General features: G+C 41.0%; 1 protein-coding gene across 1 annotated transcript; it reads left to right on the top strand.

Moving 5' to 3' along the window:
• The first annotated feature begins 6,724 nt into the window (after positions 1 to 6,724).
• Positions 6,725 to 7,926, top strand: LOC121770238. The gene is made up of 3 exons (XM_042167005.1): positions 6,725 to 7,327; positions 7,496 to 7,848; positions 7,905 to 7,926. Exons 1-3 carry the CDS (start codon positions 6,725 to 6,727, stop codon positions 7,924 to 7,926), a joined length of 978 nt encoding a protein of 325 aa, XP_042022939.1.
• Positions 7,927 to 15,323: the final 7,397 nt, after the last annotated feature.

Below are 15,323 nucleotides of genomic sequence, written 5' to 3'. Positions count from 1 at the left end.
ATAATGACTATCCAAATTAATTTAGGATTTATCTAGATAGAGTGGAATCTATCTAAATCCTCTTAGGATTATTCTAGATTTTACATGGATAAAATCAAATCCTAAAATTCAAGATAAAACTGACCTTGGATTATCATTATCTAAATCTTACCAGGATATTTCAGGATAAAAACAAATTTCTCCAAATCCATAAGACGAAGATAAAATCCAATCATTCTAAGATTTAAACAATCTTAGATTATTTAGAATAAGAAACTAGAATATATCATATCTATTAGGATTTATTCTAGATAAAATTAACTTTATCAAAATCCAATTAGATTAGGATTATCTTATATTATCTTTATCCAAATTTATCTAGGATATTTTCTAAATAGAAATAATCGATTTATATCCATAAAATTAGGATAAACTAGAATTAATATTAATTAATTCAACTAGGATTTAACTAGATAGAACTAAATCTATCTTAAATCCAAAAGATAATTACAATAGTGGATTAACAATTATCTAAATCTTCTAAGATATATTCTAGATAGATATAAATCTATCAATATCTATAAGATAGAGATACATTTAATTATCTAAATCTACTAGGATATTTTCTAAATAGAATTAATTCTATAAATATCCACAAGATAAAGATAAACATGGATTTTAATCCAAATCTACTAAGATATATTCTAGATAGATATAAATCTATCAATATCTACAAGATATGGTTAAACATAAATAAAATTTATCTTAATCTATCTAGGATTCACCAAGATAGAATAAACACTATCTTAATCCACATGACGTAAATAAATTTAATTACTATCATCCAAATTCATCTAGGATTTCTCTAGATATAATTAAATATATCTAAATCCATAAAATGAGGATAAAATCCAAATATAATTAATTATTTATCTAGTCTATCTAGGATTTATTCACATAGAATTAAATCTATATAAATCCATAAGACAAAATAAAATTAATTATTATCCTAATTTATCTAGGATTTATTTAGATAGAATTTAATTTATCTAGGAAACCCTAACTAATTTCATAAAGTTGCACCGCCCACAAGAGCTTGGGAGACGCCACCAACGAGCTCCCACTCAGACCGCCACTGCTGCTGGAGTGCTGATCGGACCCACTGCTTCGCAGCTGCTGTGAAAACAGCCTCATCCGAGCCCCAGAACTGCCCACGAAAAGCTCCCACTCGAACCGCCACCGCTGCTGTAACTTCTCCACAGCCGCCGCTGGGTTCGACGAGCCTGACGCCTCCGACGCTGCGTCGACGTCGCTCGTCGTGCCTCGCCGGACTCCAGCCTGCGTGACGACGACGCTGCCGTTGCTGCAGCGTCGTGCTCGTCACTGCTGCAATGCCTCCGGATTCTCGACCATGAACAGCCATCAAAAACAGCCGCCGCCATCGTGAATGAATCGCCGTTAATCCCGAACAGACGCGATCAATTCAATTGGACAGATCCATAAAGCGAATTCACGTTACCAAATCACAATTGAATTAAGTGATTGAAACAATCGATCCATGTAATCATTACAATAAAAAGACAAATCAGTTTAGATTACATATATGGGAATTAATTTCCCAAATAACCGAACGCGTACACACGGCAAATTGCAAAATTGCAACTCTTCGTCATTCATTGTTCATTCAATCAAAATAAAAAAACAACGAACATGCCACGAAGAAAATCAGGCATTCAAGCAATTCATAACATGAAATTAATCCACATAATCAGAGCAAAAAATTGGCTCTGATACCAATTGCTAGGGTTTTGGAGCCCTTGCACAGCGGAAGTCATGCATTCACAAATAAATCAGATCTACGGATCTATATGACCGATTATGGGATTAATTAACTACATGTTAAACACAGAATTGCATCCAAGAACGCACATAATTCATGTAAAAGGAATTAAAACCTAAAACATGAATTCCTACGGTTTAGAATTACCGATCTGATTCTCCAAAGAATCGACGATTGCTTGCGCCTTCTCCACGTGATGTTCTTCGTACTCAACCACAAATCTTCTAATTTGTATCCCGAACTCAGAATCTGACCTTTGGGTGGGCAAAGCTTATCAGAATCGAAAAGGGCTTGATTAGAAAGAAGACAGAATATCAGTTTTCTCAAAAACCGATTTTTCGTCCACTCCCACAGGGGAGCACGAAAATTAATGATTAATTAACGCTAAAAAAAAATTCTAATCTCCTTTCTAATCTCCTTTTATGTTGAGTTATAATGGGCCAGATTAGGGATCCATGGAGGTTGGACTTGGGCCAAACCTGTTGGACTTTTACTAATTAAATTGAGCCCCAATTTAATACAAGTCCGACAGAATATTATTATCAGCCACTAAAGTAAAATAATATTGACTACCCGTCCAATCCCAAATTACGAGTAATCCGGGCTTTACCTCTTTAATTTATTATTTCCCGTGTTTAAGATATAAATATCCATTAATTAATTTAAGTCTGCTATTTGACTATAATTAATTAATATCTTTTTTCCAAGAGTTGTCTAGTTCAAAATCTTTATTTATTATTCTGGAATAAATTCCAACCGGCCGGGTTTCTGAATAATAAAACCTTTTTCGAACACCTCTTGAGGATATTATCAAACTGGACTCACCCAGCACACGATTCATTGCAATAACAATACGAGCACCTCTAGACATTAATCACCACTACCCAAGATATCAGGATTCTTGGATTGCGAAAAATTCGCACCATTTGATAAATCAAAGTAGTGCATAATCAATATCGTATGCTCAATGTTATATCAACAATGATTAAGAAATAACAATCACCGAGACCTCGTCTTTCAGTAAATAGCAAGAAAGACTTATCTCAACTGTTAGATCCTTCAGTGCTATACCACACCAGTGTCGTTTAGTTCCTAAGGTAAGGAAACATGCGGACTGACACTGCAACCTTTCACGATAGGTAGCCAAAACCTATCTAGGTTGTGAAATTCTATTTCTCTTCTACAAAGGACCGACTGCGTTACCTTCTGTGAACGTCGTTCACGACCAGTCTACTATGCAGAAGAATTAGGCTTATTTGCTTCTTATACATTTAAATGTTTGAGATACATCTTATAAATGCACAAGCAAACATCAATGCGATGAAATTAATTCTTCTCGCCTTGGGTTAAAAGTGGATTGTAGAGTTTATTGTATACAAGCAATTCTATCCGTGCAACAAGCTCGAAATATGCTTTTCAGTATACCAATCCTAACATAGGTTTGATAGATCGCAAGTTTTAACGGGAGGGAAATTGTGTGTTCGTAAGAACTTGGTTGATTTTTGCATTGTTGATTGAAATCATGTGGGATTGGATCGAAATAATTGTGAATAATATGAGTTTGTATGCAAATATGTGTTTGAGGAACGTGTAAGCATGATTATGTGTTTTCGAGCATGAAAAATCGGTGGTTGTGTAGTGGAAGTTTTAAAAACCCTATTTCCAAATTTGAACCAGAATTCTGTGATGCTCGATCAGTGACTTATGATCTGTATTCGACCCATCAAACGAACGAATTTTGCTACGAAATTTTTACTGAGTAAACTTCAAGATGTTTTCTGTGTCTCGTGTAAATTTCGGCCTGTTTTATCGTAAAATGAATTTTTAATAAATCTTTGAAGTTGACTGCACAAATCTGCCAGAAACGTGAGTTCTCGCCATGAATGTTTCGTTTTATGTTTGACTGAGCAAATGACCTCAGATCGATGTGATTCTTAAACTATATGAACATTTGTAGTGTCTTCTGTGTTGTGTTAAATTTTCAGCCTTTTTGGGCATCGTATGAATTTATGGTGAATTTTTCAAATGAACTGCGCAATACTATCAGAAATTGTATGTTCCGACCAGAGAGTTCAATATGTGATATGACTGACTAAATGACGTGATTTCGATATGAAAATTTTAATGGATGAACTTGAATGTGTCCTCTGTATCGTGACCAAAATTTAGCATGTTTTGAGGTCGGGTGAATTTAAAGTGATTTTTACAAAACGGTCGCGCATTTCTGCCAGTTTTCTGCCTTGATTAAATGACACTTTTTCTCAAGTTTAAAAGTATTGTATGATGCATGTATGTCCAAGGAACGTGTCTAAATGATGTGACCACATGTGATAAATCGAAATGTGTTACGATGTGTTCTCCCATCTTTGTGACGTATGTCGGGTCGGGGATTTGAGAAAAACGACGAGAGAATCGATAGGACATGCATAGTAATATGTTGTTGGGGGAAACTAATTGTGTTGTCTTTGACAAGGGTGTTGTGTAGTCGTGAACTCGAGGATCGAGAGTTGCTAAGTTGGGTTGTGAATTGCTAAGCGAACGAGGTGGGCTTTCTTTTCAAACCTCTTTACTTTTCCGAAAAATATTATGTGGAGATACAAGGGTGGTTTAACTGTTATGTCATGCCATGGACTGTTTTTGTTATGAGATTGTGTGCCTGATGCCTAGTTCGTATGAGTTTACTCCGTTAGGCTATATGGCTGTTTTGTGAAACGAATTCGGGTCCGAGTAGGGCCGTAAACCCTATCGGGCTGTGTACACTGGTGGGATCGTGAGCCGTCCTTGCAAGTCGGCCGGTCTCGTGGGCGAATAGTGTGGCCACACTTTCGTCGCACTGTGGTTGTGATTGTTGGATTGATGTGAAAAGTGGGGAGATTATTTGACTGGCCAGTCTATGAAACATTTTTGTGTTCTCGTGATATTTTCTTTACTACGTATAAAACTCGAGATCACTGGTATGGATGACATAACTATATAAATGTTTTCGGCATGAGCCCATTGAGTACAACAAGTACTCAGCCCTGCAATTTCTTTTAAAAATTTTGCAGGTTGAGCGGGATGTTGCGGTGGATGTTGAGCTGGCTAAAGACCCTAGGATACGTTGTGTCGTCATACATAGGCGTGATCCTTGACTCTCTTGAACCTTATTTATCCGCTGCTATGTTTTAAATTGTGTCTTAAGACCTTAATCTTTACGTTTTTGTGTTTGAACATGTATGGTGGTGTTAGGATTTAAACGTGTGTTTACGTCGTCTTTTGAAAATGGTATTCTTCGGGATTTGAGTTAATGTTTGCTTTACTTTAGTTATTTAATTGTTGTGTTTTCTTAAGTCTAATTTTTCCGTTATCTTTTTTTTTAAAGTATTTTTATCTTAGGTATTTTCAAAAAAATTTACCTTAAAATCTTTTAAGTAAGGTGTTCTTTTAAATTGTTGTCCATGCATGTCGGTCACGATCGCCGCGTTGTGGTACCCCTTGTTTGGGCGGTCGTGACAGAGTGGTATCAGAGCTTTGTTCTTTCGCACTGGTCCGAGAGTCTTCTTTCACTTTAAGTCTAAGTTAGTGAACCCTTATTTGACTAGAAGTGTCACGAAGGCTCAACATCCAAGCGTCACGCTCAACCGATGAAAGTGAGGTATGTGTGAATTGTTAAAAGTATGCAAGATTGATGCATGAGAATGTATGATGATATGATATGACGTTTGACAAGTTTAAGCACGTGAATGTATGATATGCATGAGGATGAGTTGTAATGGAATGATTATATGAGCATGATCGGTATGATAACTTAAGCATGCATTATGTGCGTAAATATGATGTTGTAATAACATGATTGCGTGGAATACAAGTATGATTGACATGATAATTAAGACATGTATTGTATGTGCAAAGGTGATATCGATATGGTATGAATACTTGTGAGTATGAACTAAGTGATGTTGCTAAATGTGTTTTATGCGCGAAAATACTACAACGATAGCATGTAAAGATATGAAACGTTAAGACAACGACAAACTCTCAAACTACGCGACAAACTTAAGAACCTTTTTCGAACAAACAATAATACTTTTGGTGTTTTGAAAGAAACTTTCATCTTCACGTAGATGGTGCGAACGAAACAAACCGCGCTTAAGAGCAGTCAGTATAGTGCCAGAATGCGACAAGCGATATACGATTACGACCACTATGAGAGAGAGGAAGGCAAAGCCTTGAGAGAGGTTGTTGCCCATTTTGAGACCCTATGACGAGATGTTTGCGGGTACCATGTAACGGCCTATGGTGGCATAAGAAGACTAATTGAGTTGATGCCCGACAATTGGGAGTCTTGGATGGAAACAACAGCCAGTCGGTTCTCGTGGTACGAACCAAGAAACCAGATGATGGTTGGCGACATGAAAGGTTTTCTAAAGGCCTTAACGTGTGCTCTGATTGACTCACGTTCCGAGCGACCACCGTCGACACAAGAAGGGATAGATGAAACAGTATGGGAAGACGAGGACGTGATCGAGGTTAAACCCACGGCAGTAGGAGAAGCCGTACCACAAGAAGGAATGGTCCCGGGTTTTGAAGATGATTATGTGAACGATAGCACGGATATCGAAGAAGCCCTCCGCTGGGTTGACGAGAACCACGCAGAAGAGGAAGAAGACCCGGAAGAGGATATTAACACTAGATAGATGAGTGATGTTGTTTTCTTTTCCTTAAGTTGTTAAGACAGCGGAAGTAGTACCTTTTTGTTTTCCCGAACGAATGTTTTTGTTTTCTTTTCCCACGTTGTTTATGGAAGTTTCCCTTTCTCACGTGCCTTTAATGCTTGTGTTTTATCGTATCGTACGCATGCATGAAAGCGATGATGTTTTAATAACGATGTACTCACAACGGTACTAACCTGTGTTTTAGATCAACATGCCCCCAAGACGTAGACGTGGTCAGCATGTGGGGAACAATGTGGGGGAACAGACGGAAGGAAGTGTCGGGAATCCGCCCCCGCCTCCACCACCACCTCTACCCCAACCAAACGAAAGGGAGTACATCAAAGCCTTTCGCAAAGAGAACACACCCAAGTTCGATGGGTTGGGAGAGCCCCCAAAGGCGGAGGCATGGGTGCGCGACATTGAGCGTATCTTTGAGTTTATGGGATGCTCGGACAGAGAACGCCTGGCCTGCGTGACTTATCAGCTGACAGGACCCGCTGACTTTTGGTGGGAAACAAAGAAGAGAACCATGGACCCCGCTCGCCGTGAGGCGCTTACTTGGGAGGATTTTAAGGAAGAGGTTTACAACAAGTATGTTCCGGAAAGTTATCGGCGGGCGAAGGTAGTGGAGTTCCACACTTTAAAACAAGGAAATATGACGGTCACGGAGTACGACCGCGCCCTATGTGAGATGACTCGTTATGCGCCAGAATTGGTGGATACAGACGAGAAGATGGCTGCGAAGTTCTGTTCCGGCCTTAGGACAGAGATAAGGGTAGCAGTGGCTAGTCGGAGGGGAATTCCTTATTCCGAGGTGTTGGGCTGTGCCTTAGATGTGGAGGAAGCACTGCCCAAGAATGAGAGGACAACAAACCCAACCCCATCTGCACCCCCGGCGAACTTTAGAGACAAAAGAAAGTGGGAGGGAAACCGAGCTCCTTTTGACAATAAGAGGCGCTTCTCCACTTTTCGGCAACCGCAGAATCATGGGCGCCAAATTGTGCCACATCAGAGGGGAAACCCGCAGAGAACACCCTACTGTAATCGGTGCTCCAAGCATCATGTTGGAGAGTGCCGAGTTGGAGGCATTCGGTGTTACGCCTGCGGTGGAAACGGGCACATGTCTCGAGAGTGCCCAAACAACAACAAAGATGGAGTGAAGAATGGGCAAGGACAGAGGCCACCACAGCAGCCTCAACCAATCCGACAAGTGGCCCCACAACAAGCAAGGGCGTACGCACTCAAAGGGAATCAAGGGCAGGAACCCCAAGCCAACAAGGGCAAGGAGAATTTGGCAGGTATGGGAAAGCTCCAACAACTGCCTATTATTGTGCTGTTTGATATGGGTGCTTCGCACTCTTTTATTTCCATGTCATGTGTGAATGCCTTAGAACTCTCTACTGCTATGCTTGAATCGAGTTTGAATGTGTCTTCACCGGTTGGAGGATTGATTGACATTGCGAGAACTTGCTCGAACATAGAGTTTGTGTTAGGAGAACTAGGAGTAGTGGCCCAGCTTTTGCACGTTATGCCTTTGGAGAATGTAGACATAATCTTGGGGATGGATTGGCTTACCGGGAACCACGCAACGATTCACTGTAAAGAGAGACAGATTTCTTTTCAAGCCCCGGGCGAAGAGTCGACTATCTTGTACGGGATCTCCATGAACCGACGAACCTCCATAATCTCTGCTTTGCAAGCAACTACGATGATAGGAAAAGGGCGTCCGGCATATCTGGTGTACTTGAATGGGGAGGAAAAGAAGGAGTTGAAAGTGGAAGACGTGGAAGTAGTGCGAGATTTTCCCGATGTGTTTCCCGAAGCTTTGCCAGGACCGCCACCCGACAGACAGATGGAGTTCACTATTGATTTGGAACCAGGGTCGGCGCCAGTGTCAAAGGCACCATACCGAATGGCCCCTAAGGAGTTGGCCGAGTTGAAGGTTCAGTTGCAGGAACTGTTAGACTTGGGTTTTATTCAACCTAGTGTGTCACCATGAGGAGCGCCAGTTTTGTTCGTTAAGAAGAAGGATGGAACGATGAGAATGTGCATCGACTATCGTGAGCTCAACAAGATGACCTTGAAAAATAAGTACCCACTGCCAAGGATTGACGACTTGTTTGACCAACTTCGAGGAGCGGGCGTATTCTCGAAAATGGATTTGAGATCAGGGTATCATCAACTAAAGGTCCGACGAGAGGATGTGCCTAAGACCGCTTTTCGCACTCGTTATGGCCATTATGAATTCGTCGTGATGCCATTTGGGCTGACCAACGCCCCAGCCGTTTTCATGGACTTGATGAACCGAGTTTTCCACGAGTATCTTGACAAGTTTGTGTTAGTCTTCATCGACGACGTGTTGGTATACTCGAAGAACGAGGAGGAGCATGGACAGCACCTACGAACAGTGTTGGAAACGTTGCAAAGGGAGAAACTTTATGCCAAGTTTAGTAAGTGTGAGTTTTGGTTGACTCGAGTGAACTTCCTTGGTCATATTGTGACGGCAAATGGGATTCAAGTAGACCCAGCAAAGGTCGAGGCCGTACAGAATTGGAAATCGCCGAAAACGCCAAGTGAAATCCGCAGTTTCTTGGGATTGGCAGGATATTATCGACGATTCATTGAAGGATTCTCCAAGATTGCGAGACCGATGACGCAACTACTAAAGAAAGGAATCAAGGTGGTTTGGACGCCAGAGTGCGAGGCGAGTTTCCAACTATTGAAGGAGAAATTGACTACAGCACCGGTCCTAGCGGTACCAGAACCCGACAAGGACTTCGCCGTCTATACGGACGCGTCGAAAGTAGGACTAGGATGTGTGTTAATGCAAGATGGGAAGGTGATAGCATATGCTTCCCGACAGTTGAGACCGAATGAGTTGAATTTTCCGACGCATGATTTGGAGTTAGCAGCAGTGGTGCATGCACTGAAAATTTGGAGACATCATCTCTATGGAGTGAGATGCGAAATCTACACCGATCACAAGAGTCTCAAGTACTTCTTCGAGCAGAAGGAGCTAAACATGCGACAACGACGTTGGTTAGAGGTCGTGAAAGACTATGACTGCGGTATTAATTACCATCCGGGCAAGGCGAACGTGGTCGCCGATGCTTTGAGTAGGAAGAACCAACCTCAACTAGCTTATTTCCTAACGCAAGAGGAAGCTTTGATTCACGAGTTTGACAAGATGAGTTTGGAAATAGTGAAAGCGCCCGAGACAGTAGGTGCAAAATTGGCGACACTAGTGATTGAGCCAGATTTGAGAACCAAGCTCATAGAAGCCCAGCGACGTGATGGAAGGTTGGAGGAATTTCGTGCGAAGGTGAGAGCCGAGAAGCTTGATCATTACCGTGAGGAGGCGGATAATGCTTTGACGTATGATGGACGATTGTGTGTGCCAAGCGATGAGGTGCTAAAAGAGGAGATTTTGAGTGAAGCGCACGACACGCCTTATACCGCACACCCCGGTAGCACGAAGATGTATCGGGATTTGAAACAACGGTTTTGGTGGAATGGAATGAAAGGAGATGTAGCGTCATTTGTGGAACGATGTCTAGCATGCCAACAAGTGAAGGCCTTACACCAACGGCCATATGGGAAGTTACAACCGCTCGAAATTCCCGAATGGAAGTGGGAGCATCTAGCTATGGATTTCGTGACGGGTTTGCCAAAGTCACAGAAGGGCAACACTGCGATCTGGGTGATCATTGATCGACTTACTAAAAGCGCGCACTTCTTACCGATTAAGATTACTTATGGCGCGGACAAACTAGCAAAGCTCTACGTGAACGAGATTGTGCGATTGCACGGAGTGCCAAAGACCATTGTATCCGACCGCGATACGAAGTTCACATCAAAGTTTTGGATGAGTATGCAACGCGAATTGGGCACACAACTGAACTTCAGCACTGCATATCACCCGCAATCGGATGGGCAGTCCGAGAGGACGATTCAAACACTTGAAGATATGTTGCGAGCAGTTGTCTTAGATCGAGGGGAAAGTTGGGAAACGGTTCTACCATTGGTTGAATTCGCCTACAACAATAGCTACCAAGCGACGATCGATATGGCTCCGTATGAAGCCCTATACGGCAGGAAGTGTCAATCCCCACTTTATTGGGATGAAGTTGGCGAGAGGAAGATGTTAGGACCCGACGCTATAAAGGAGATGACCGAAATTGTGCACCAAATCCGCGCAAGGATCAAGGAAGCTCAAGATAGACAGAAGTCGTATGCTGATGTGCGTCGAACGGAAATCAAATTCGACGTTGGTGACAAAGTGTTCCTGAAGGTGTCCCCGACGAGAGGAGTTGTGAGATTTGGAGTGAAAGGCAAGCTGAAACCGCGTTTTGTGGGACCGTACGAGATCATCGACGAAGTAGGTCCTGTAGCGTATCGATTGGCGTTACCTCCCAGCTTTGGGAACGTGCACAACGTGTTCCACGTGTCGCAGTTGCGCAAGTACGTGTTCGACCCCAAACATGTGATTCATCAAGAGGAAGTGATCCTAACCCCCGACATGAGCTACGAGGAAAGGCCCGAAGCAATACTAGATCGGAAGGTACAAGAGCTTCGAAACAAGTCGATAGCGTCCGTGAAGGTGTTGTGGAAGCACCATGGTCCCGAGGAAGCTACGTGGGAGTTAGAAGAGAAGATGAAAGAAAAGTTTCCCGAGCTGTTTGTGTGAGACGTTTAAATTTCGGGACGAAATTTCTGTTTAGAGGGGAAGGATGTAACATCCCAAACTTTTGTGACTTCTTTTTATGTAATTGGAATTTTGGGGAATTCTGAAATGTTTGATTCTATGTGATTAAGTGCCTTGTGTAAAAAAAATTGACGTGGTTATTGTGGAATGACGAGCTTGAGATTTATGTTATTCCAATGTGGGGAAATAATTAATAGGATCATGCATTTATTCTTTCTCAAGTCAATTCATGGAAAAATTCGGCCCTCCCTAATTATTGAAATAGTACTTCTTTTGTGGATTTAATTAATTGTTTTGGGACATTATTCCAAATTAAATCCAAACCAATGGACCTTAAATTACACTACATGAAATTCGAACTCCATCCTTTTATCCTTGGGAGTTTCGAAAATCTCCAATAGGAGATTGGATTATTTTTCATTTGATTTAATTGGTGCTTTATTGACTCTCTTCTTTTAAATTAAATCCAATTAAATCATGTCACATATTATTTCTTCACCCAAAATAAATAGAGAGTTGGAACATTTCCTTGGCTATTTTAGCCTAATAATTTTCGGCCCCTCCAATAAAATATGGAGGATATTTTATTTGTTCCTATTTTGTGGAACCCCCTTTTATTCAAATAAATTCCCATGTCTAATTAATTGGGGATGTGAATATTTTCCTTCTATTTTTACTCCATATCACACGCCCATTTGCATTATTTTTCCTTGTGGGAATTTAATTAATTGTTGCCTATTTTATGGGAGCCTTTTTCCTATAAAGAAATTACTTAATTTAATTCCTATTCTATTTAAATGGGGATTTAAATAATTTCCTAGTGCTTTCCCCCACAAATTTTCATCCACTACACTATTATTTCCTACTTGGAGATTTAATTTATTTTTGTTCCCTTGATTATGGAATATTCACCTTTATTTCCTAAATTATGAATATTCTCTCCAAGTAAATATTGCTATATTTTCTTGTAATTAAATCACAAAATTTTGACTTCCCCACCTTCAAACCACACGCCTACTTTTATTTTAATTGTGGGAATTTCATTTTTTTTATATATCTCCTCCAATTTAATTAATTCCTTATGTGTGGGATTTTAAACCTAACAAATAAATAGCAATTAAACAAACCCTAGCCCCCATTCTCCCTACAAAAATCGTCCCCTCTCTTCTCTCCCTCTCCCACACGTTTTTCATTCTTCTCCCACTCTCCCATCTCCAAAAATCTTGCATTCAAGCTTATTCTTGCATCCATTGTGTTGGTTTTGCCGAGAAACACAATCGAAAGGTAAAGCAAGAATTTGAGAAGAAGAAATTGTATTGCTATCTTGATTCAATCTACAATCTCAGTTCAATCTCTGTTGAGTATATATCAAGAACAAAGCTAAGCTAAAACCATAACCGTTGCTAACAAACTATTAAATCCAACGGCTAGTTGAATCTAGAGGCTGAGATTTAATCTCAGCTTTAGGCGCGTCATCCAACGGCTCCTGAAGCTCTGGAGCGGCTGACTTGATTTCCTTACTCGACTTCATTCGATTCAGCTCAGCAACTTGGCATACAATATTTACAATTCTCCACCTTGAATGCAATTTGCTGAGCACTCAGTTTTTCTACACATTCCAACCAACCTCAAGCAATGCTCAAACTTCTCATTTGGCAAGACTTTGGTTAACATGTCGGCTGGATTATCCAAGGTGTTTACCTTGAACACTTTCACCCTTCCTTTCTCCATCTCTTCTCTAATAAAATGCAAACGCACATCTATGTGTTTGCTCCTTTCATGAAACACATTGTTTTTAGCCAAAGCAATAGCACTATTGCTATCACATCCAATGGCTATAGCTGACTGAACTATGCCAAAGTCTGAAGCAATTCCTATTAGCCAAAACGACTCCTTCACTGCAGATGTCAACGCTATATATTCTGCCTCAGTTGTGGATAATGCAACCACGTTTTGCAATCCTGATTTCCAGCTCACTGCTCCTCCAAACAAAGTGAATATATAGCCTGACTGAGACCTTCGATTGTCCACATTTCCAGCATAGTCACTGTCACAATATCCCACCAATGCATCTCCCCTTACTTCATTATTTCCTCTGAACAAGATTCCAAGATCTCCAGCTCCATTTAAGTACTTGAGAATCCACTTCAGAGCCAACCAGTGCTCTCTGCCATGGTCACTCATAAATCTGCTTGTGACACTTATAGCTTGAGCCACATCTGGTCTTGAACCTATCATTGCATACATGATGCTCCCAACAACATTGAAGTAAGGGATTTTCTCCATTTCAAACCTCTGCTGGTCTGTTTTTGACTTCTGCTCCACAGAAAGTCTGAAATGCTGAGCAAGTGGAGTTGAAGCTATTTTTGATCCATTCATCTGGAACTTTTTCACCAATCTTGAAATATAATCAGTTTGATTCAACCATATTTCCTTCTTGGCTCGATTTCTGACTATATTCATGCCCAATATCCTCTTAGCACTTCCCAATTCTTTCATATCAAACGCACATTTCAGATCATGCTTAATCTGCTGAATCTCCTCTTTGCTTGATCCAGCCACTAACATGTCATCTACATACAAGAGTAGATAAGCTACAGCTCTGCCTCCTTTCCTTTTGATGTACACACACTCATCAAACTTGGATCTGACAAAGCCATTTTTCAGTACATAGCTGTCAAATTTGAGATGCCATTGCCTACTTGCTTGTTTCAATCCATATATGCTTTTCTTTAGCAAGCATACCTTGTCTTCCTCTCCCACCTTCTCAAAACCCTCTGGCTGTTGCATGTAGATTGTCTCCACCAAGTCTCCATGTAAGAATGCTGTCTTTACATCCAGCTGTTCAAGTTCCCAATCCAACTTAGCAACCACAGCCAATAGAGTTCTAATGGAAGTATGCTTAACAACCGGTGAGAACACCTCACTATAGTCAATTCCATATTCTTGAGTGAAGTCTCTAGCTACAAGTCTAGCTTTGAATCTGATCTTCTTGTTGTCAGCAGATTCAATCTTTTTCTTGAAAATCCACTTGCAGCTCACAACTCTCCTACCATCAACTTTGTCAACAAGCACCCATGTCCCATTTTTCAGTAGTGAGTCTATTTCCTCAATCATTGCTTTCATCCACTCACTTCTTTCCTTGCTATTCATGGCATCCTTGTAATTTGCTGGCTCCGCAAACTCTACCTCCTCAGCCACACACAAAGCAAAGTACAACATTTCTGAGTCTGCAAATCTGGCAGGCAGCTTGATGTTCCTTCTTCTGGTTCTATCTCGAGCCAGCTGGTAATGGCTGAGATCCTCAGTGTCTCCACCTGACTCATCAATTGGAATTTCATCATTCCCATCATCAGCTTCTCCTGAAACCACTCTCAGACTCCACCTCAGAAATCACAACTTCATCAAATGCAGCAGCAGGTTTTCCAGAATCTTGTGATTTGTTGAGGGGCATCACAGACTCATTGAAAATCACATCTCGACTCACAATGATCTTGTGGTTCCCAGGTTCAATGCTCCATAGCCTATACCCTTTAACACCAGATTGGTTTCCCAGATGCACACACTTTACAGCTCTTGCATCTAACTTGCTTTGTTTCAGATGTGCATACGCTTGGCAGCCAAATATCCTGAGATTTGAGTAGTCTCCATAGGTTCCATACCATCTGAAATCAGGAGTATCCCCACCTATTGCAGAAGATGGACATTTATTTAATAGCTTGACTGCAGTAGCAGCAGCCTCAACCCAGAACCTCTTCTCCAACCCTGAGCTGAGTAACATACACCTCACCCTCTCCAAGATGGTTCGGTTGGCTCTCTCTGCAACCCCATTTTGTTGAGGGTTCAGAGGAGCCGTTCTGTGCCTCTTAATACCTCTCTCACTACAGAAACTCTCAAAGTCTTTGGACAAAAATTCCAGGCCATTGTCTGTTCTTAAACATCCCAATGTCCTGCCCTTTTCTTTCTCCACCAAGACACACCAATCTTTGAACCGAGTAAAGGCCTCTGACTTTTCTTTCAATATGTATAACCACATCTTCCTAGAATAATCATCTATTATAGACATGTAATACCTTCCTCCACCAACAGAATTCACAGGAGAAGG

This window comes from Salvia splendens, chromosome 16, assembly GCF_004379255.2.
Source record: "Salvia splendens isolate huo1 chromosome 16, SspV2, whole genome shotgun sequence".
In the NCBI taxonomy this organism is placed as follows: domain Eukaryota; kingdom Viridiplantae; phylum Streptophyta; class Magnoliopsida; order Lamiales; family Lamiaceae; genus Salvia; species Salvia splendens.
The sequence above is the reverse complement of the archived record's forward strand: the minus strand, read 5'-3'. Positions and strand labels throughout refer to the sequence as shown.

Bases quoted from the DNA above. Each gene is read 5' to 3' on its own strand.
- LOC121770238 (XM_042167005.1), top strand. From the start codon at position 6,725: ATGCCCCCAAGACGTAGACGTGGTCAGCATGTGGGGAACAATGTGGGG. The intron at 7,328-7,495 runs GTGTTGGGCTGT...CGGCAACCGCAG, and splicing joins GGGGAATTCCTTATTCCGAG to AATCATGGGCGCCAAATTGT. The intron at 7,849-7,904 runs GTTTGATATGGG...TGAATGCCTTAG, and splicing joins CAACTGCCTATTATTGTGCT to AACTCTCTACTGCTATGCTT.